Raw genomic sequence first — 23,223 nt, forward strand, 5'->3', positions numbered from 1 at the left:
CACGTCACCGCCCGGCCAAGAGCGCGCTGGCGGAGCGGCCGCGCCCGGACGGGAGCGCGGAGCTCGGGGGCGCAGGACCCACAGGCCGGGGCCGGGGCCGGGGCTGGGGACGTGGCAGCCGCCTCGCCCGCCAGAAAAGTTTCCCAGGAGTTGGCTGCGCACGGGCCGGACCATGAACGTGTTTCGGATCCTCGGTGACCTGAGCCATCTCCTGGCCATGATCTTGCTTCTGGGGAAGATTTGGAGGTCCAAGTGCTGCGCGGGTGAGGGCGCGCGTCCCGGGCGGGAGGTGGGGGCGCCTCGGACGGGAGGTGGGGACCGGGGGCGGAGGAGGGGCGCAGCCCCACGCCCCTGCTGCGAGGCTGGAGGGGAAGAGGCTCCTGAATGTCTCTGCAGGGTGGGGACTTCGGCTTGGGGGTGCTTGAAACTGTCTTCGCAGAAGTTAGCTTCCAAAGAAAATGTACAATTGTACCGTATCAGAAGAAACGGACACGTGGAGGTACGGAGGATTGCCTCCCTCCCTCCCACAACACTTGGCACTGCCGCTGGTGGTTGGAAGAGGGGATAGAGAGGAGGTGACACCCCTTTTGCTGCCCAGGAGCAGCACCGCTTGGGGCCCGTTGTGCCCTCTACCCTCACTCAGGCCTGAGGTGGGGAATGGGAGGTGGGGGCGAAGGAGGTGAACACACAGGAAGTGGCTCCAGACTCTCAGGGTCTTCTCTTGCCCTCCCCCTCCCGTTCTCCCCTCTCTCCTGCCCCCTGCCAGACATCCCCTCATCCCACCCCCACCCCCCAGCTGGGCCCTCTTTCCTTGTGATGTGGCAGGAGAGGCATCAGCTAGGCCCATGTGGACACAGAGCTGCCCATGAGCAGAAGCACAGAGAGGGTGGGAGGGGGTCCCCCTTTTGCCCAGCAGTCTGGCGGCCCCTCTAGGGGCTCAGAGACATCTCAGGGCTGGACCGGTGGTGGCCAAATAGACCCAGTGCATTAAGAGGCTGCCCGAGCAGCCTGCAGCCATCTTTGTCCACTGGTGTCCTGGAGGTGCCTGCCCTGTGCTTGGTGCTGGGGTGAGGCCTACAGAGAAGGGCACGGACTCCTCGTGGGGGCCAGTGAAGCAGGGAGTGGACCCCTGAAGGCTTCATGGAGGGAGCAGCTCTGTGCTGCTCTGTCCTAGAAGACAGTCAGCGTGTCACACAGGAAGGGCTTGTGGTGTCACAGACGGCAGGGCACGTCCTGGAAACGGGAAGCAGCCTGTCTTCAGGGTGGTCCTGGGGGGAGACCAGTACACGGGCGTAGGAGGTTGATCGGATGTGAAAGGGCCTTGTCTGACAGGCTAGGGAGTTGGGACTGGGAGCCAAGGAAAGTTTGGAGCAGGGGAGGGGGCTTGTAAGGGGACTCTGGAAGCTGTGGGAGAGGCTGAGAGAGCAGCATCGAAGCAGGAGGGAAGGGGTTGGGGGTAAGAGGTGGGTGCTGTGAGCGTCATTGCAGTGGGGCTGGAGGCCTTTTGGGTTTGGGGTCTCCAGGGAGACAGGCACTCACAGGTTGGTTCTCGGGTTCCCACTTAGGGGAAGTGGGCCAGGAATGCTGAGAGAGGCTCCAGTGAGGGGCAGAATCTAGCCTGGACCTGTCCCTACGGGGAAGGGCCCTGGACAGGGTGAGCCACCGTGACCAGGAGAGGGCGCTGTTCCCCACCCGCTCTGCCAGGCACCTGGGCTAGAAGCCGGCCACACAGGCAGAGATCCTGGCCTAGTAGGGCTGAATTTAGAGATGGCAGGCCGTCAGCCAGCCACGGTGGTAGCAACCAACTAAATTAGATGGTTTGTCAGAGATGCTGAGTGGCTCAGTGGTAAAGAATCTGCCTGCAATGCAGGAGAGCTCTGAGTCGGGAAGATCCCCTGGAGAAGGAAATGGCAACCCACTTCAGTATTCCTGCCAGGAGAATCCCATGGACAGCGGAGCCTGGTGGGCTACAGTTCATGGGGTCACAAAGAGTTGGACACGACTGAGCGACTAAACAACAGCCATGGGAAAAGCAAAGGGTGGATGAGCGGGAGGGCCCTTGTGTGTGTGCAGAGGGATCAGCACAGGTCTGGTTGGGAACAGAGGAGGTGAGCACCTCCCCCAGGAGCAGGCCTGGGTGACACCCCAGCGACCCAGCCCCAAAGGCAGGAGACTGGCGCTCCATTTGCACTCTGCCGCTGACTCCTTGTGTGACCTGGGGCCTCAGTTTTCTTTATCTGTCAAAGGGTAGGAGGTCTGCACCTGGTCAGTGGGTCCCCCAAGGGACTCTGGCCAGGTCCAGGCTCCTGTTCTCCTCTCCGTCCTGAGGTCTCCGTGTGCGGCTTGCTTTGGTGTAAATTATTCACTGGTTTTTCAAGAGTGTGGAAAACCAATGTGCTGAAGACCGCCAGGGTTCCCGAAACACTAGGAAAAATGTGAGTGAAGCCCAGGGGCCTGGCCGGCTGGGGATGGAAAGAGGGGAGGAGTGGAAAGAAGCTATGTGGGGGGTAGCCTTGTGTCGCCCACTGGAGCCTCCTACTGGACCCTCCTGAATGGGGTTGAGGCCCCCTGCACCGGCCAGACCTAAGTGCGGGCTCTGGGAGGTGATGTAGACAGTCTCAGCCCGACCCGGCCCAGTTACTGCCTCCTGGACTCCATCCCCTCCCCTAGAGGGCTCCTTCCCCCGCAGCCAGGCCCCCTGACAACCCCCCAAGAAGACACTTGTATTCCACATTGAATCCTAGTTAGGCCTCATGTCAGTGCATTTTACAGATGCCAAGTGTGATCAGGCTTGCCATGCTGGTAGGAAAGCTGGCACATGGACCCAGAGCCCTCCAAAATGTGAGGGGCTTCAGCAGTGTTCATCCTCAGGCATTAAAATTGTCTCCCCCTCCTTCCCCAGAATGAATGTCTCTCACCAGAGGGATCATTAGAAATGGTACCAATCAGCTGTACAAAGGAGTCAAACCCTGAATCAGGTCATGTCACTTCTGGGTGTCCAGCTACCCAATCAACCCATCACCTTTAGAGTAAAGTCCAGAGATGAGGGGACAAAGGTGAAAGAGACTCAAGGATGACTCTTGGTTTTCTGGCTTGAATGCGGAGGGAATGGTGGTAGCGTTTATGAAGGACGGAAGACAGGAGAAGGAGGGGATTCAGGGGGAGATGGTGGGCTCCGCCAGGCAGAAATATGTAGCTCAGAGAACCAAGGAGAGTCTGGAGCTGGAGGGTCCCTCATGTGTGGGATGGGATGAAAGAACAGAGGGAGAAGAGAGCTCACCCTCTGAGGATTAGGGTTTGAGGAGGACAGGAGCAGCCAGGGGAGGTGAGAAGCTGGCAGTGTGGGCAGTGGCAGAAACCTGGAGAAGGGTGTGGTTGGTAAAGATGGAGTGCCCCACTGACTCTTGAAGAGTTGGGTGAGTGAGGACAGAGTTGACGTTTGGATGCAGAAACATGGGTATCATGGACCACAGGAGTGGGTTGGTGATGGATCCAGACCGCTGTGGGTTTAACGGGGCGAGAGAAACAGGAAGCCGGGCAGCCGCTCGCTTCACCCTGGAACCACCTCCATGACCATGTATCAAAAGTGGCCAAAAGTTGACCAAGGAGCATGATGGCTAAATGCAGCCTGGGATCCTGGATCACCATCTGGAACAGGAAAAGGACATCAGTGGGCAAACGTGAAATCTGAATAAAGTCTGGAGATTTAGTCAACGATGCTCTGTGCTGTGCTTAGTCACTCAGTCATGCCCGACTCTTTGCAACCCCGTGGACTGCAGCCCGCCAGGCTCCTCTGTCCATGGGGATTCTCCATGCAGGAATACTGGAGTGGGTTGCCATGCCCTCCCCCAGGGGATCTTCCCAGCCCAGGGGTTGAATCCAGGTCTCCCACATTGCAGGCAGATTCTTTACCATCTGAGCCATCAGAGAAGCCCAAGAATATGGGAGGGGGTAGTCTGTCCCTTCTCCAAGGGATCTTTCTGACCCAGGAATTGAAAAGGTCTGCATCGAAGGTGGATTTTTTACCAGCTGAGCTACCCAGCTCACTATTGGGAGCTATCCACTATGGGGATGCCCCAATAGTGTCCTACTGATGTCAGTTTCTTAGTTTTGGCAAATGTGCGGTTAGAATAGGAAACAGGAGTCCAGAATGCCGGTGGCTAAAAGATAAGGAAGGGAAAAGTCCATGAAAGTAGAACAAAGGAAGGTCCAAGGACCGGAGTGAGGACCTCAGGTAGAACAAGCAACACTCCTGGCTGGCCCAGTTTACACAGGGCAGGCCCGGGGAGGGGGGGGGGTGTGGAGGAGAAGACATGAAAAAGAGGAGCCAAGGGCCGGGGTCTCTCTCTCTCTCCTGCCTGCCGGGGCGCTCTTCTCTTTGCGTCTTTGGGTCTACATGCCCTCACACCTGAAGGATGGTTTTTCCTGCTATTTTCTAGATAAAATAGAGCTGTAACACAGAGCTGTAACACTGCTTTGTCTAAGAGCTATAACACGGTCTGTTCAAGACCTGAGAGCTATAACACGGTCTGTCCAAGACCCGAGAGCTGTGATTTGCGATAGCTTTAATGTGCGTCACTCCAATCACTCCGTGACGTCACTCTGTGACAAGACAGAACCGAGGAGCATACGCTCGCCTGACATCATGCCAGGTGTTAACATTAGGGGAAGCCAGGTGAAGGGTGTATGGGGCCTCTCTGTACTGTCTACAACTCTTCTGTAAATCTGAAATTATTTCAAAATAAAAAGTTCAAAAAGGAAAGAGACCAAAGCAGATGAGAAAATAGCATGGTAAGTAGGAACCCAGTTTTGTCAGTTTGAGTGTCCATTGTGTGTTGTGTATGCACATGTGTGTTGTGTGTAGGTGTGTGCCAACAAAGATCAGGAAGGTTGTACACACAGGCTTTGTGATTCAGAAGACTGCTGTTTTAAAATTCACATTTCTGTGTATAGTTCCCCAGGTGGCTCACGGGTAAAGAATCTGCCTGCCAAGCAGGAGACTCGGCTTGGGTTCAGTCCCAAGGTCAGGAAGATCCCCTGGAGAAGGAAATGGTAGCCTACTCCAGTATTCTTGCCTGGGAAATCCTATGGATGGAGGAGATTGGCAGGCTACAGCCCATAGAGTTGCAAAGAGTCAGACACAACTTAGCGACTAAACATGTGTTACCTGGTTTTTGTTTTACAAAGAGTAAAAATAGTTGTAACTTTTATAACTAGAAAAAAAAAAAAAACTTTTTACTCAAGATTTGGAAACATGAAATAGAATGCTCCCCTGGCCGTGGGCCTTCCTCCACCTGCTGTGTCTCCCTGGTGAATCAACGCCTAGTAGAGCCAGTGAGCTGTTCCAAAAAAAAAAAAAAAAAAAATGGAGCTTTGGGGACCGTCAGTGGAACAATGGAGGTGGAATGAAGAGAAGCCTTGACACCTCTCCTCTCAAGCCCGACTCCCATCATCCCTACACCCTCCCCAGGGCAAGAACTGAGGCAGGCACCTGCAGTGGCCCTGGGAACTCGGTATCCGTGTCTTTATTTGGAGACTGGGTGACAGATTACAGTCTGGTGAGAGGAATAGATTCAAGTGATCAATGGGAAGGAGTGTTTCCTGACCCTCGGGGGTGACAGTGCCCTGGACAGCGTGTTACCACTAAGCGGGCACTCTAGAGGCCTCCCCAGCTCTGGCTCTGGGCTTCTGGAGTGCATGTGAGCCTGGGAGCCTGTATTCTTATTGTCTCTTGTCCCTATCCAACTGCAGGCATCTCTGGGAAGAGCCAAATCCTTTTCGCTCTCGTCTTTACCACCAGGTACCTGGACCTGTTCACCAACTTCATCTCCATCTACAACACAGTAATGAAGGTGAGGGGATGGGCAGCCATGGTGGGGGGCCTGCTGAGCACCCCCAGATGGTGAGACAGTTTATGCTTGGGGACTCAGGCTGGGGAACCAGCCAGACCTAGGTTTGATTCCTGGCTTTGCTGTTAGTAGCTATGGGGCCTGGGCTTGGGCAAGGCTTCTGGCCTCTGTGTACCTTGGTTTCCTCCTCTGCAAAACAAAGATTGTTGTACTTGCCTCAGAGGGTTTTGTTGTGAAAATTAAACAAGGTAATACATGTAAATATACAATAGCTATCATATATTAAAAACAATAAAAACTATTACAGTGGTTAAAAAATAAGCAAAAAAGGAAATACAATGCTGTGAGCTTTCAGAGAGCTTATTGGTCCATTTATCTGACAAATATTTATTGAGCGCCTACTGTGAGCTAAGAGGGCTTCCCAGGTGGCCCAGTGGTGAGAAATCCTCCTGTCAGTGCAGGAAACACAAGAAACACAGGTTCAATCTTTGGGTCAATCTCTGATCTCCAGGAAGATCCCCTGGAGTTGGAAATGGCAACCTACTCCAGTAGGTTGCTTGGAGAATCCCATGAACAGAGGAACCTGGTGGGCTACAATCCATAGGGTAAAAGAACACCCAACTGAGCAACTGAGCATGCATGTGAGCTAGGAATCTGAAGGAGAAATACAAGACACCCGTACTCATGGAACCTACAATATAACTGGGGAGACAGATAATGAAACAAGTAAGAAAAACTGGCTAGGGAGAAGGCTATGCAAATAATTAAAATGGGATGCTGTTTCCTTTTAATTATAAAGACAAAAAGTTTTAAAAGCAGAGTTACATGATAGAGAATGGCTGGGAAGCTATTTGGAAAAGACCCTGATGCTGGGAAAGATTGAGGGCAGGAGGAGAAGAGGCTGACAGAGGATGGGATGGTTGGATGGCATCACCGACTCGATGGACATGAGTTTGAGCAAGCTCTGGGAGTTGGTGATGGACAGGGAAGCCTAGCGTGCTGCAGTCCATGGGATCACAGAGTTGGACACGACCAAGTGACTGCACTGAGGGAGTCTAAATAGACAGTGTAGTCAAGAAGGGCCTCTCCAAAGAGGGGATGTGTAAACTGAGATTTGAATGACACAGGAAACAAAGCTCAGAGGAAGACATTTCCAAGCAGAAGGAATAGCTGGTGCAAAGACCCCCCCTCCCCTCCCCCCGCAAGACAGGAACAAGCTTGATGTATTCAAAGGGCAGACAGAAGGCAGACTCAGTGGGAGATCAGCAGGCGAGGGCTGCCTGCTGGTGGTGGGGATGCCCACAGAGGGCTGGGTGAGGGCAGATGGTGCAGGTGAACCATTTGGATTCCATTTGCAGTGGGAAGCTGTTGAAGTTTGGTCCTATTTTACAGAAGGAGAAGCTGAACATCTTTCAGCCCTGGGTCCTAGCTGTGAGGTTGTGTTGGAGTGAGACATTTTCTGAGGCTTTAACCAATCATCCAACACAATTTAGTGGAAAGAGCCCAGATTTCAGAGTCAGTAAAATGGGATGTAACTGGATGCTGGTAGCAGAGATGTGGGTTATTTTAATAAGTTAGGATTTATTTTTACCTCACTCATGAAACAAAATCTGGAAGTGGGTAGTCTAAGCCTGGAATGGCAGCTCCTTTTAACTTTCTGCTCTGCTGGCTTTAGTGTGACCAGCACTTAAGTTTGTTACCCATGCAGTTGCTCAGAAGGGCCCTATGCTTGGTTTAATGCTTTGCTGTTGCCATTTTGAAATTCTTATTTTTTAACAAGAAGCCCTGAAAATGATATAGCTAGCCCGAATGTGATATCTATCCTTAAGTTTGCCTCAGGGTCACAAAATAGGTACTAGAGCTCCTACCATCACATCACATTTGGGATAGGAAGGAGGAGGAAGGGGAAAAAGAGCAATAGGGTGCCTGCCATCTGGGTAAGCCCTTTTCATAGAGCTTTCCAGTGACTACCATCTGCATGTCGCTGACCATCCTTATCTGCAAAGGAGGCTGGAATATGTAGTTTTTAGCTGGGCACATTGTCTAATAGGAGTCCTGTTTTTAAGGTGAAAAAGCTACATGGGCGGAATCCCAACTATCTTGCCGGGCTATTGTGAAGATAACATGGGAATCTATGTAATATACCTAGCTCCCAGAAGATATTTAACTAAAAGTGAGTTCTCTTTCTCCATATCAGAGATGTCCTTTTGGGATTCTGGGCATCTTGTTCCTAGAATTGGTAGAATGGAGGATGCTCTTACTTGTGGTGTGTTGAACTCAGTGTGAACTTCAATCTGAGGTACTGAAATCACTGTTTACTTCAATCCAACACAGAAGTAGCAAACACTGCCTGCTTAGTTAATTTCTCTTCCCAAGGGTTTGACTTGGACAGTCCTGGCGAGAACTGTAGACCCAGCCCTTGCCATGGCTGAATGAGGTCTAGTCTTCAAAGACACCAGCTTCCAAATGTGTGAAATGAAGAAGTGATCTCTATTTCATTGATTGATTGATTCATTCACTCATTCCAGCATTTGTCTGGGGCCCTGAGTTAGATTCAGAGGCAGACAGGGCATGGACCCTCTTAGGGAATCTCCTCTCCAAGGGGAGACAGGCTGGTCCATAGACATTTACAGAACATATGATCACAAGCAGCAGTGAGTCTTGTTACATGGGGGTATGGTGACACAGAGTACGTGTGCCTAGTTCTGGTGAGAAAGAGGCTTTGAGGAAATAACCTGAGTTTTGAAGTGCAAACACTTTTCTAGGCCAATGTGTTCCTGGACCACCAGCAGCAGTATCACATAGGAACGTGCTAGAAATGCAAAATTCTCAGGCCTACTCAGACTCACTAAGTGAAACCCCCTAGACGCTGAGGGTAGGGCAGGGGCAGCCCTCTATATTTTGATGCACATTCAGGTTTGAGACCGTCTGGCCTAGGTTAGAGGCCAATTATAAAACCATTATATGCTGGAGGACAGCTACTCTAGTTAGGAAAAGAGCACTTTTCTGAAGGATTGATTATCACCTGATTCAAAGAATTTTAGTCTTTGTGGAAGTATGCTCTCAATTCACTGATGCAGACCCAAGAACTTGAGGCTTTAAACGAGCCCTGGAATGCTACTGCTAAATCACTCGACAAAGACCAGTTCTTTTTTTTTTTTTTTTTTTTTGGCCTAATGCTCCACAGTGAGAGGACGCCTGGGCACCTCTGGGTCATCATGGTAGCACTATCAGTCCCAGTTAGAAGCATGGAGTCACTTAACAAAAAGACTATTACCTTCAGAGTCAATTCAGAAATTGCAAACACACTTTACCTTTTCCGAAGTCAGAATACTCGCCCTCAGGTTTGGTAGGTCCCAACTCAGGCAACAGTACATGAACCATGAACTTCCAGATGTTCAAACTGGATTAAGAAAAGGCAGAGGAACCAGAGATCAAATTGCTAACATCTGTAGGATCATTGAAAAAGTAAGAGTTCCAGAAAAACACCTACTTCTGCTTTATTGACTATGCGAAAGCCTTTGACTGTGTGGATCACAACAAACTGGAAAATTCTTCAAGAGATGGGAATACCAGACCACCTGACCTGCCTCCTGAGAAATCTGTATGCAGGTCGAGAAACAATAATTAGAACTGGATATGAAACACCAGACTGGTTCCAAATTGGGAAAGGAGTGTGTCAAGGCTATATATTGTCACCCTGCTTATTTAACTTATATGCAGAGTACATCATGCAAAATGCCAGGCTGGATGAAGCACAAGCTTGAATCAAGATTGCTGGGAGAACTATCAATAACCTCAGATATGCAGATGACACCACCCTTAATGGCAGAACTAAAGAACTAAAGAGCCTCTTGATGAAAGAGGAGAGTGAAAAAGCTGGCTTAAAACTCAGCATTCAGAAAACTAAGATCATGCCATCCGGTTCCATCACTTCATGGCAAATAGATGGGGAAACAATGGAAACAATAAGACACTTTATCTTTTTGGGCTCCAAAATCACTGCAGATGGTGACTGCAACCATGAAATTAAAAGACCCTTGCTCCTTGGAAGAAAAGCTATGACCAACCTAGACAGCATATTAAAAAGGAGACATTACTTTGCCAACAAAGGTCCATCTAGTCAAGGCTATGGTTTTTCCAGTAGTCATGTATGGATGTGACAGTTGGACTGTAAGGAAAGCTGAGTGCCCAAGAATTGATGCTTTTGAACTATGGTGTTGGAGAAGACTCTTGAGAGTCCCCAGCAAGACGATCCAACCAGTCCATCCTAAAGGAAACCAGTCCTGAATATTCATTGGAAGGACTGATGCTGAGGCTGAAACTCCAATACTTTGGCCATCTGATGCAAAGAACTGACTCATTTGAAAAGACCCTGATGCTGGGAAAGATTGAAGGTGGGAGAAGGGGACAACAGAGGATGAGAGGGTTAGATGGCATCACTGACTCAATGGACATGAGTTTGAGTAAACTCCGGGAGCTGGTGATAGACAGGGAGGCCTGGCTTGCTGCAGTCCATGGGGTCGCAGTCAGACACGACTGAGCAACTGAACTGAATTTAGGGTAACTTTGAAGCCCCAAAAGTAGGTTGGGAAATGACTCCATTGATTCCCGTGTGTCTGTCTCCCTTTTCAGATGGTTTTTCTCCTCTGTGCCTATGTCACAGTGTACATGATCTATGGGAAATTTCGGAAAACGTTTGACAGTGAGAATGACACATTCCGCCTGGAGTTTCTTCTGGTCCCTGTCATTGGCCTTTCCTTCCTTGAGAACTACAGTTTCACTCCTCTGGAGGTAAGGGAAGGGACCCAGAGTACTCATTTCCAAAGGTAAACACATTCCCTAAAACCCTCACCTTGGTAACATCAGGGCTAGCTTTCTACAACTGTGGCATTATTTGTTATGAGTTTAGAAATTACCAATAAGCTAGCCACAGTGCTCTTCTTAAAAATTGGCATGTCTAAGTAGTCGTGTTCATAAACAAATTAGGCATCACAGTACCATGTAATTCTGAAACCCTCTGTTCAACAGGTGATTAATGGATACTAAAGCACAGTCCAGGCCATTTTCAACTCAGTAGGTCTGGCCTCTTGACTCAAGAATCTGTGGGGCAGTAAGCATCTGAGGGGATTCTGATGGTGATGTTCATGGATTATATTTTGAGAAACCATAGCCTCAATTAAGGCGAGTTTATATGATAGAATTCTGCAACAAAAATTGTTCCATAGCAACATTCATACTGTTCTGGAAAAAGCAGTACACTTAAATCTTTTAAAATGTTTTTTTTTTTTACTTTCAAAGAAAGGGGTTGAATGATACACTGATGAAAACATTTAAAAATTTCAAGAACATGATTCTGGGAGTTCCCTGACCATCTGATGACTGGGTTTCCAGGCTTTCACTGCCTGTGGCCTTGGTTCAATCTCTGGTCCTGCAAACTGTGTGGAGTGGCTCTCAAGTAAATAAAACCTGAAAAAAGTGTGAAATCATTCTTTAAAAAAAATTGGTTTTGTCTCACTATATTCTCACCAATAAACATTGTTTTGGTAACTAAAGGTGGCCCCTTCTTATCAGCCTCCTCTGGATCCTTCTCTTTGGCTCAGATCCTCTGGACTTTCTCCATCTACCTGGAATCAGTGGCCATCCTGCCCCAGCTCTTCATGATTAGCAAGACTGGCGAGGCTGAGACCATTACTACTCACTACCTGTTCTTTCTTGGGCTATACCGAGCCCTCTACCTGGCTAACTGGATCAGGCGATACCAGACTGAGAATTTCTATGACCAAATTGCGGTGGTGTCTGGGGTAGTACAGACCATCTTCTACTGTGACTTCTTCTACTTGTATGTGACCAAAGGTAGGTGCTGGGAGAACAGTGTCACTGGCGTGGCTCAGGATTAACAATCCACTCAGTACTCGAGGGGATATGGAAGTGAACACAGGCAAGTCTGTGCCCTTCATGGTGCTTATGTTCTAACACAGAAGACAAATGTTTTCAGGAACCTAAGTGCTGTGAAAAAATATAGATCAATAATCCTATTTTTATATATAGTTTGCAGGGAAGACAGCTGTGAGATGACGCTTGGGTTAGGGCAATGAAGGACAAACACTGATACATTTCTAAGTTTATGTGTAAGCCCCAAGGCAGAAACCAGCCTGGCATGATACAAGACAAAAAGGCTAGTATAGTCAGAGATATCAACCCAGAGTCTCAGTAAGTCAGGGTGAAACATTCACAATGCGTTCTAATCACAAATAGCAATTGGGTCCTCTGAAAACCAGTCCACCAACTGCTGTGTAGGATAAAAGGCAGCCAAAGCAGGGAGATATGGGGCAATTGTAATTGCCCAGGAGGTGGTCATCAGGGGAGAGATGGGGACATTTCTCAGGAGTGTAGCTGATGAAAATCACTGATGTGCTGAGATGTGAAACAATTAAGGACAAGTGCTAGATTCATGGCCTACCAAAAGAGGGGGTGGTGGTGTGTGTCTCAGGTGGAGTCAGTGTATCTATAGTTAACCTGCAGGGGCATCTTCCCTTGACTTTAACATCTAAGTGAACACCTGTGAAAAGGGCATTAGATACTAAGATTATACAAAATTGTAAAGGAGTCCTTTCATGAAAAATCCTAATTTCAGCTTTTCTTCTAGTCCTTAAAGGAAAGAAGTTAAGTCTTCCAATGCCAATTTGAAGGCCATCAGAGATGTTCTACACCCTAACAAGGACACAAAGCAAACCATCTGACGTGTGCTCCTGGTGATTTAGACACAACTGACCAAATGTTAAAACTGAAGTCAGAGAAATACTTCATGTGGAATTTAGCAAAGCACTGATCCTATCACTATCTCCCTTAAATTATAGAGGTAATTAAAACGGGCCAATCATACAAGTATGGTACACCCTCACAATGTCAACTGAACCATCAAGCAAACCTTAGAATGGATGGAGTCAGCTATTGTTCCCTGGCGTGAGACTCATGCTAACCAACAGCCAATCGCAATCTGGAAATACACCCTACTGTGTATGAAGCAAAAGCCCCAAATGAGTATACTGTTGTGGTTTTTACTTTCCAGGTAGGAGACCATCATGTTTAGGGTGTCAAGATTCAAAGGTGTCACCAACAGGTGGGAAATGTTATGAGGCAACACCCCAGGCTTTTTACCTACTAGGTATTGTCTTGATGCTTTGTGACTCAAATTCTTTTCACATTAAGACCAATTAATCCCACCTCCCTTTCACAGTTTTAGGTGCTAAGGCGTCAAGTCAATCGAACCTGGTCTTGAAGCAAATAAAAATAAGAGACTGTCATTAGGTTACACCTTTTTTAAGGCAATAAAAATCTCACACCTTATTGTCAACAGTGTTTTATTTATACCTACAAAAGAAACAAGATGGTATCAAAAGGACAATTTACAAACTAAGAATAGTAACATAAGCTCTTAGCATCCTGTGCCTGAACATCACACATCTACAAATCTTTCAAGTCTTAACGCAACAGGAATGTGTTCAGAGACCAGCAAGGACATAAATAGAGAGCACTGATCCCAAGCAAAAGCCACCAACCTTTTAGATGAGAGAAGTCCACACAATGAATTGTTAGGGAGCAATGGGGTGAAGCAGCCCCACAGCTTAATGTAGAACTAACTCCTTCCCCTAGATGTTTCAGTCATGACTGCAATTATTAGCATCAAATGAGAATTCTTCTGCTCATGTTCTGAAGCAAAGGCAGAACCTGAATCATGAGTGGCAGACACAAAGGCAGAAGACTTCACTCTGGAGCTATATAGGAAAAGCTCAGTAATACTAAGATTTTAGCTGTGCTCAGGCCACAACAGCTTTTCAGTTTTGGGATATGCTGTTATTTTGACTTTATCATAACAATCCTTGGTGGAAAAAGGGAAGCAAGCAGACCAAATACTTACTGCTCCTTTGCCCCAAGACCTTTCTCACAAAAGGATGCTTTCAGAGTTACAAGAGAGGACACCCCCATGGTGGCACCTTTGTGTTAAAATCAGATTTTGGTGTATTAAAAAATGTCTACAGTGGACTCATCAGTGCTGAGACACACTTCTCTCACAGGGAGACACTTTGGAGTGAAGCACAGAGAAGAGCTGCCATTGCTTCTCCTGTGCCTACCATCCTCCCTCAGCCTCAACTTCCATGAGGAGGAGAAAGAGAAGTTAGGAAAGAGGAAAGTAGGGGAAAAAAGATGTCAAGTTCTCACATGCATGTCTTTCAGCTTATGCTGACAACCTACCTGTATGTTGTCAAGTATTCAACCACACTTTTCAGTACCCCTCAGAAACAATCCCTTCTCTCTCCCTAAAGAATTTTAAGAGGAAAACAAAGACCTCAAAGATTTAGATATTTTGATCTTACAAACTAGTAAGCACTCTCAGGCCTAAGCCAAAGAATGCAATGAAGCCTTCCCCCTTAACTACACCATCAATACTGATAACACCAATAAAAAATTAACAGTCCCACACTGGACATGAAGGGATTTCTGAGGCTGTCTGATTTCCTTGTCCTCTTTACAGAGAACACAAGAACAGAAATTTCTTTCCAGGCCCATCTGCTATAGGAGTCTCAGTAAAACAGTTGGTATTACTACAAAAGGGACAATCTCACCTACCTTTCAGGTGGAGGAAAAGTAAAAGGACTTGGGCTTTAGTCCTCTAACTTTTCTTAAGCACTACCTACCTGTAAAAAGCTGAGTGAGAAAGGATGCTGAGGAAAATTTGCATCCAAAAGCTGTTACAAAGCACTGAAGAGAACACAGTGTGAAGACAGAAGAGTTCTTTCTCAATAAACCCTTTAGACCTTCAAGATAACTTGGCCAAAAGGGCTGAGTAGCCAATAGGGTTGCTGTTACTCTACCTCTACAAATACTGGGTTTAAAAAGAAAAAATCTGCCCACTGACTATATCATTTATTTAAACGTAGTTCTTACACTGCAGGTGAATGCATATTTAACCGGTTAATAAATCTCCAGTGAGCATTTATGTTCATTCTGCTCACAGCAGCTGTCTGGTTAGGAAGATGTATTTCAGATGGTCCCTGGTCATGGGGAAGAAAAACAGGCAGCTCCCACCCAGATGCTGAGACACTGCATTTAACCACTGCAATAAACATTTGGGTTTTTAAGGATACACTTAAAAAAACCCTCTTATCTCAGCAATTTAATTTCTAACCTGACAATTAGAAAGTTGTTTCAGTACTTGGGAAGGGGGAAGGCAGAATGTAAAGGAGACAAAGCCAATTAGGATTTTTCTTTAAACTATCAAATGCACTTAAGCAATCAGCCAAAATGACAATGGCAAAGCGTGGTCTTAAAAACTCATCAGGCCTAAGGAACCTTGTTCCAGCTTGAAAAAGACCAAAGGAAAAAAAAATACAGAAAATGTGTAGGGAACTCCCTCTCGGTTTTCTATCCCAGTACGAGAGCAATTTAAAGCACAGGTGCCATCTTCTGCAGAGTTCAACCCTCCACCCCCCACCCAAACTCAGGACCAAAAAAAAAAAAGGGGGGGGGGGCTCCCACAAAAGGGCCTAATACCTTACTTTTTCTTTTAAGATGAAAAATAGCTCAAATATCCTCAACATGCAAGAAGTTGGGGGGAAAACCTCTTCCAGTCGGCTATACATACATATATATACTTTTACAAAATCTGTTATTACAGACTGGATCATTTTGGCAGGCAGAAGAAACCTGGCAGTGAATCCTAACTAATCTGCATTAAAGACAAATCACAATGGTTGGGGGAAAAAATTATAAAAGAGAAAGAAAAAGGGAAGAGAAAAATAGGAAAAGATAGCGTTCCTTTAAATGTAGTTAAGTCTGCACAAGTCACTACCACTTGAGTGGCTTCATTTCCGTGAAGGAGGGGGAGGAGGAGGAGGGGGTGGGTACTGGTAGGCAGTCTGCCCCATGTAACCTATCATATTAGTAGCTCCTGGAGGCTGTGCAAACTGCTGTGACATCAGTGGCTGTGGCTGCTGCCCAGACCGGCCTATCCCACTAAACTGCTGGCTAGAGCTCTGTGAACTTCTCCCAGTTGAGGTGGTGCTACTGGCCCCGTAAGTGCCAGCGCCATATTCTTGGGCTGTGTAACCACTGGTGCCATAAGCAGCTGCCCCATAGGTGCCTTGACCATAGGTGTATTGGCCTGCTTGTGCTCCAAAGGCAGAATTTGGACTTCCATAGCCACTGCCGTTAGCATAACCGGCTCTATCGGTTTCACCACGATCCCGATAGCTTGCAGAGTCTCTCCGGCCACCATCTTTGACCCCTCGAAGCCTCCGGTCACACTCATCCTGATACATCAAATTGGGATTGTTGGCTGAAGAAGTGGTCCGGTATCGAGAACGGCCGCCTGATGAAGACACAAGAATTTTCAACGCCAGATATATGATCCAAACACAACCACATGTAAAAATGTTACTAGATACAGTTCTTTCTTGATCTTTAGCTAAGTCAGCTTCCAAATAACTACTTTAAAAATATAATTTGATTCTTTAAGAAGATACCTTCAAAGAATGGTAAACATTAAAGGATAGTCAACTTTTCATCTTTCGCCTTTTTTTTTGAGGATTACCAAGAAACACACTCTTAAAAATGTAGGGAAAATGGTAAGGATGATTTAAAAACAAAAAAGCCCCAAGCAGCTAGGTTCATATGACAACAAAGGAATCCTCTACAAGTGCACACTGCTTCTCAAATGTTACTTTCCAGACATTTACTGCATCAGAGTAATCTCTCAAGCTTTAGGGTTTTGAAAAGTTCAGGTTGCTAGTTCAATTCCAAGCCCACTTAAAAAAGTCTGTACTTTTAAAAACTTCTAAGGGAATCTTGATGTAGAGCTTCAACATATATTAAGCTGAGGGAAAGGGCATGAAACACAGATCCTAGCTAGTATATTTCACAACTGTCCAATTCAGATGCAGTAACTTTGCCCATATAACATTACTGATTTCTCCATATGGATAACTCAAAACTTAACATACTACAACATACTACCTAAGGCTATGACAGTCGCTCAGACCTCTGTCTTACTCAAAAGAGATTGTGAACAACTATTCAGCAACGTAACATTAACCTCCACTGGATTAACAAACAAGGCACAATGAACACAAAAAAAAGATACCTTGGCAGTACCTGGAAAACTCCAGGACTTACCCTTACCCCCTCCTCCGCCGCCTCCTCTGTGGTCCACCAGCTGCATCAATTTTGGATTGATAGCCTGATTAGCCTCTTCTAGCACTTTGATCAACTCTCGGGCCTGCTTTAGGTTCCCTGGGGTAAAGAAGGTGTAGGCAGTGCCCTTGTTGGTGCTACGGGCTGTTCGGCCAATACGGTGCACATAATCCTCTGAGCTGTTTGGATAGTCATAGTTGATCACAAACTTGACATCTTCCACATCTTCAAAGCCAACGATGAGTCAGTGTGTAGGTTGATGTGGCAGGGAAAGAGAAGGTAAAGGACATGCCAACAACAGGTGGGAAGCACGAATGCAGATGACAGCAAGAGGAGAGAAGACTAAGTTAGTAACCACTCTGAACAGGAACAAAAAAGACTCATCCCAACAGAGTAAAAGAGGATTAATGATGCTTGGGACATGCAGAGAAAGCATCAGCTGTAAAATCCTAAGGGAATCCCATTCAACCATTCAAACTCCTGCCTCTTTCATATTTTAACCAACATACTGACAGGAGTTGTACTAAATTCCAGTTCCATCTTTTTCAAAACTGGAATGTTTAAGGTAATACCACCATTAAGCTACAAGGCCAAATCACTTCTACTCTGTTGGGAGAGCCTGGCAAAATCTACCAGTAATATAACAAACTTACCTTTAAACCAGTCACAGAGCAAAATGAAAACAAAAAACAAAAAAACAAAAACTTCATATACTTTATTACTACATTTACATGGAGACTTAAGATTTTTAGATTAAGAAATTTTTGCTTATATTAAAAAAAAGACAAAACTGATCAGAGCCAAAGTTAAATACACTTATTTTCCTTTGCAGAAACATCCAAATTATCTTTCTTCTTTCAATTACCACAAGAGCACATTACACTAAAATTTCACTGTACTACCAAGCCCAGCTCTTGCCAAATGAGTTTTTTTTCTCAACTCAAGGTTACTTCAACTCAGTCCTTACTTCAATTATCAAAGATTATCTACATAACCTGGAAAATTAAATAGCCAAAGAGTGTGGGAAAACATCATGAAACCTTGAGACACAAGTTTAATGTTCTGTCCACTGCTGGGAATTGAATTGAACAACCTCCTAAAGCTTTAAGTATGTAAATGTTAGTGTAATGCTTCCAACTAAATGTATATTTTTACCTACTTAAACAAACAAATTTAAGAATATAACAAAGAATCCTAATGTTTTGTGGAAAAAAATCTGCATTTTACAAAGAATATTCAGAAAATATCCTAGATAAAACACAGATTTTTGTGATATAAATAATTAAAAAACATTCTCTGTTTGTTACCAGACCGATGCACACTCCCTCCTCCTTTGGGAAACCGCTGCAGCCGATCCCGTCTCTTTGCCTTTTATTTTTGGCGGCCTCCTTTCGAAAACTCCGCCTTCTGACACGGGACCACTGGAGCGCGGGGAGCATGCATCAAGGGTCCGTGGCAGTGAGAAGTCCCCACACACGCTCGCTCTGTGAACTGGCTTAGATGCTTCTCTGTAGCCCCATTTGGTTGCCAAGCGCCGGAGAACCTGGGTTCGGGTAAAAATTTCAGGTCCTCCAACGCCTCCCCCAAGGATAATTGGGGTGATTGTAGAAAAAAATAATTAATAAAAAAAATGTAAGTTACATCCAAAGGGTCAGACTGCATCTATTGCCCAGACTGGATTAATTTCAGGGGAAAGGGGAGATGATTAAAAAAAAAAAAAATTCAGTTGTTAAAGGGCCTGTGAAGAAAGGGGCATTATGTCTGTTTCTTATTACAATAAAGGCTCCTCAGTCTTTACTGACCCCTAAAGTCCTGAAATCACACCAGAAAGACGAGAAGGCAGTTATCACAGGGGGCAGCGTGAGTCTCCGGCTAGGGTTGATGGTGTAACAAAAGGAAAACAAAAATTTACAGGGCCAGGATGGATGTGAGATGGGGCAAGTGGGGAATTATGCTCCACGATCGCATCTTCAGAGCTAGAATGCTCCTTAGTCAGTCTCATTGTGTATGACCACAGGCAGCAGAGCAGGCTGAATTACTGCACTGGACGCAGATTTGTGCTTTCCTACTAGAAAGCACTGGGGACTGGAGTCAACAGTTCAGGTACTAACACTTGGGAGTATCTCTGGAGAGGTTCAATGGGGGGCAGACACGGTGCAAGTTCTTCCTACTAGAAAGGTGTCTTGTATGTGCACATATAGCAGGCTAAGGGCATGCAAGAGCAAGGGCAGAATTTGATTTCTCCAGTCAGCCTGCCCTGATGTTATCTGTGCACTGTCACAGTATTACCTTGGTGGCTTTAGAGAAGATGCTGTTGCAGAGTAAGAAATCAAAAAGTTAATATTTTAGCCAGCTGCCTAGGGTAAGAACTTTTTGTCTGACAAGCCCTATGACATGGCCTGAATCTCCAATCACTAATTGGGAGGGACTGAGACTAGCCAATAGGCTCATCTAGAGCTGCTTCCGGCCAATGTAGATTTGCCTCGGCCATGTACTGAGTGATCTGCAGCTGCTATCAAAGCTTCTGTTAAAAAACAAAACAAAATAAATTCAATACTTTTAGCTTAACAGTGTGCAGTTTAAACAAAAAAAAGGAAAAATTAAAAATATCCCATTGGAAGGGGAATAAATAGGATGACTATTATAAAGATGACTAGGATGACTATTATTTCCTGAGGACGACTATTATGAAGTTATGGGAATCAGAACTTACCTGAAGGGAATATTTAAGAGGCCATCGCTCGACAGGAAGTGAAAAAAGGCCTGGTGACTCAGCTGAAAATTGCACCCCTGTCTATGAGGTAGAAGCCTTCACTTTCCAGGATCTTGTAGGACCTTGGTCAGCATTCTGCCATTTTGGTGGGTTTCCCCCTTCCTTTTGATTTTTACAAGGCAGCAAACAAAGGGGCCCAAAACAAGCACTGATGTTGAGTAACAAGAAACAGACTCAGATACGTTCCCTCTCCCCTCTCTTGGATGAGTGGGGGTGGGATGAAGAGTCTAAGTTATTCTAATGGCAGCCAATTGATTTGGTTTAGAAATGCAGGGGGACATGGAACAAATATTTTAAATTGTCTAGGCAAGATGCACAAAGAAGCTACCAGCACATAGCAAGCCTGTTTAAAAACCACCATCACTGAAAGCTTTTATGTAAACTGCTTTCAGGCTTCAGCCTCTTCTCCCAACAGGCCCAAGTTCTAACCGCACAGATCCAGACATGACCTCAGAGGGTAGAGACAATTTTTCAGTCATGGCTGCAAGTCACCACCTCTGAAGGAGGGAATACGATGAGTGCAATGTATAAAAAGCCTTCATTACTTTCGTAATCCAGTTCAAATACTTGCTTCCTTTATGTTGAGTATCATAGGGAATATGGTTGCTTCTTGCCTTACTCAGCAAGAAGTATGTCAATAAATTTAAAAATATCTTTGTAATAGAAATACTCTTGTCATTTTTTTAAAATTAAGTTTTGAATTACACCTATTTTTCTCAGAATGGGCTAAAGTACCACAAAATATCTCTGCATAAAATCATAATGGGTTTAAACTCCAGAACATCAGCTTCAGATTAAGATCTTAAATTGGAAGACAGCAAGCACATCAATGATATGAATATGGGTGGGAAGAGGGGCTAACTGAGTGCTCATGAAAATTTTACTTCAGTAAATTAAACCGGGCAAAGCAGATTTAATTGCTGAAAGGTATTGTATTTATACTTACTAAATCCCAAGAATATATTAGCATTCATGGAATTGTACCTCCACAGACATATTCGTAGAGGGGAAAAAAGTAACTGAAGAAACTAGCTTCTAGTAGCTAGATTCAATCAGGCTCATTCTATTCACCCAGAAAATAGAATAAAACCAGGAAAAAGTTGAGCTGTTCAACTGAATGTCTCCTCTCCCTCCAACTGTTTAAATAGTCATGCCTAGGCCTTGCTGCAGACCAAAGCCTGTTTGTTAGGAGCAGGAAGAGACTTTGAAAATAAAAAGAAAATAAAAAACAAACAAAAAACCCACCAAGGTTTAAAAAAAAAATGTGGGGGGGTGGGGGGAAATCACGTACTTTGTATGTAATTCTTCTCTTTTAAATATTTACCTAAACATATGTATATGCAGCTCTAATGTGAAATGACAAGCAAATCTTTAAACCAAAAGATATATATACCATTGACAGAGACACCTATCTATACAAACCTAGCCCACGGGAGGCTACATCTGTGGCAATGAGAATGGGAGCCTTTCCAGAACGGAACTCTGCAAAACAAGGATGACACCATGAAAACCAAGTTATAAAATCAAAGCTATGTGATATATCTTAAAAAGTGACCAAATAAATATCCCCAGCTCTCTGGCCTTTTCTACCATGTTAAAATTTGAAGTAATGGTGTCAGAACATACCAAGCTCTTTTAAATTTAAAGTTAATAGTAGAGGTCTCTTATTCTAATGAAATGACACTTGATGGGCTCCAGAATAGCTCCTGGACAGAAATTGGTCACCAGAAAGACCAAGCTGTGATTGGAGAAGTTTGGAACTTTGAGCCCCACTCTCAATCCTCAGAGGAGATGAGAGGAGATGGAGACTGAGTTAACATGATGAAGCCTCCATTAAAATTTCTGGGAGCTTCCAGGCCACTCTATGTATCTATAAAGGCAAGAACTTATTAGATAGAGTGGTTTAAGTGGTGAAAAAGTAGTATAAAGACCCAGCATTACTGACATTTAAAAGTACAGTGGAGAGGACAAAAATGCTCTCAATATTCAAAAAACCAGAGCATAGCTAGGCAAACTCTGGTCTACGGATCAAATGTGGCACAAATCCCATTTTTGGAATAAAGTTTTGCTGGAAAACAGCCAGGCTCTCTTTACATAATGTCTATGGCTATATTTGTGCTGCAATAGCAGCTAAACAGTTGTGACACAAACCACTATAAAATCTGCAAAGCCAAAAATATTTACTACCTGGCTCTTTACAGAATGTTTACCAATCCCTGAAATACACTGTAAAGACAATGCTTTGTTTTGAACTCACCATTAAGTACCCAATCTCTTTCTGGTTGACTCTTGTCTCCATGGATACACATAGCTGGCCAACTGTCAGAAGAAAAAAGCCAAGTACATATTAGGAATTATTGAAATATTACACAACATTAACAGTACCAATTTACAAATTCCTACTGAATTATAAAATCCGAGGCAAATTAATTACATCAGTGCTGCACTTACCCATCTCTGCGCATCCTTCGAGTGAGGTCATCACAGCGTCTCTTCGTCTCTACAAATATTATGGTTTTATTTTCCTTTTCAGCCATTATTTCTTCCATAAGTTGGATTAACCTGAAAACCAGACGAAACAATGAAATCATCTAGAGAAGACCTCCTTATACATTATGCAGAAGCTATGTTTCCAGTATGAACCCTTCAGAGTTTTAGTATCTTTTTAAATTACTTTTAATACGGCTGGGAATTATCAGAGCTGGTCAAATTTAAGAATCCAGAATTCCTGCCTTTAACTTCATTGCTCTGGTTACATACATAATGGATTGTTGGGAAACAATGCTTTTAATGTGTTCAAGGCTAGGAAATACTGGCTTCTATGAATAACACTTTAATTTTAGAAGATTATTAGAGCAAAAGTTTTATCAGCATTATCAAAACAGTGAAATCTCTCATACTTGTGGTCTTTTTCGCTTTCCATGCAGACGTCCACAATCTGGAGGATGTTGTGGTTGGCACTCAGCTCCAGATTGCCTACGTTTATCTGGGTGTAATCACGAAGAAAATCCTCTGCCAGCTGTCTTACTTCTTTTGGCCAGGTGGCACTCCACATTAATGTCTGCCTATCAGGCTATCAGGAAAAGACAGACTTTCTTTTAGATTAAGGAACCACTATAGGCAAAGAGTATTAACAAAACATAAGCTTTACACACCCTGATTTGGTCAACAATTTTACGAATCTGGGGCTCAAAGCCCATATCAAGCATTCTGTCAGCTTCATCCAGTACAAGGTAAGTACATCGGCGAAGATTTGTCTTTCCTGACTCCAGGAAATCAATCAGGCGTCCAGGAGTAGCTATACAGATCTCAACACCTGTAAAACAAAACCAAAGATCTAGTCAACTAAGAATTCTTTAAATGCTGTTCAAGCTTCAGCAAGTACCTGGAAAAAACATGACATAAAGG

At 45.1% G+C, this 23,223-nt stretch overlaps 2 protein-coding genes across 3 annotated transcripts in view; one reads left to right on the top strand and one right to left on the bottom strand.

Annotated features, from left to right (window-relative positions):
* KDELR3 (KDEL endoplasmic reticulum protein retention receptor 3) lies at positions 1 to 13,368 on the top strand. Its single transcript, XM_018048767.1, has 5 exons — positions 1 to 263; positions 5,752 to 5,852; positions 10,485 to 10,643; positions 11,453 to 11,705; positions 12,499 to 13,368. The coding sequence occupies exons 1-5, from the start codon at positions 173 to 175 to the stop codon at positions 12,537 to 12,539; spliced, it is 645 nt and encodes a 214-aa protein (XP_017904256.1). The 5' UTR covers positions 1 to 172; the 3' UTR covers positions 12,540 to 13,368.
* DDX17 (DEAD-box helicase 17) overlaps positions 13,197 to 23,223 on the bottom strand; it is an 18,062-nt gene continuing 8,035 nt past the window's right edge. The window contains exons 7-13 of one of the 2 annotated variants that reach the window (XM_018048766.1): positions 22,971 to 23,131; positions 22,716 to 22,888; positions 22,267 to 22,377; positions 22,073 to 22,134; positions 21,238 to 21,297; positions 17,031 to 17,267; positions 13,197 to 16,221 (exon numbers count right to left, since the gene is read on the bottom strand). In XM_018048766.1, the coding sequence (XP_017904255.1) occupies positions 15,716 to 16,221; positions 17,031 to 17,267; positions 21,238 to 21,297; positions 22,073 to 22,134; positions 22,267 to 22,377; positions 22,716 to 22,888; positions 22,971 to 23,131 (1,310 nt within the window). In that variant the 3' untranslated portion in view covers positions 13,197 to 15,715. Of the gene's footprint in view, positions 16,222 to 17,024; positions 17,268 to 21,237; positions 21,298 to 22,072; positions 22,135 to 22,266; positions 22,378 to 22,715; positions 22,889 to 22,970; positions 23,132 to 23,223 lie in introns of both variants that reach the window. The other variant, XM_018048765.1, reaches the window with a different exon arrangement.

The sequence above is a fragment of the Capra hircus genome, chromosome 5 (genome assembly GCF_001704415.2).
Source record: "Capra hircus breed San Clemente chromosome 5, ASM170441v1, whole genome shotgun sequence".
Classification (NCBI taxonomy): domain Eukaryota; kingdom Metazoa; phylum Chordata; class Mammalia; order Artiodactyla; family Bovidae; genus Capra; species Capra hircus.

What these genes read in the sequence shown, in the direction of transcription:
- KDELR3 (XM_018048767.1), top strand. Translation starts at nt 173, where the DNA reads ATGAACGTGTTTCGGATCCTCGGTGACCTGAGCCATCTCCTGGCCATG. An exon ending in GAGGTCCAAGTGCTGCGCGG is followed by an intron (nt 264 to 5,751) that starts GTGAGGGCGCGC and finishes ATCCAACTGCAG; the next exon opens with GCATCTCTGGGAAGAGCCAA. An exon ending in TCTACAACACAGTAATGAAG is followed by an intron (nt 5,853 to 10,484) that starts GTGAGGGGATGG and finishes CTCCCTTTTCAG; the next exon opens with ATGGTTTTTCTCCTCTGTGC.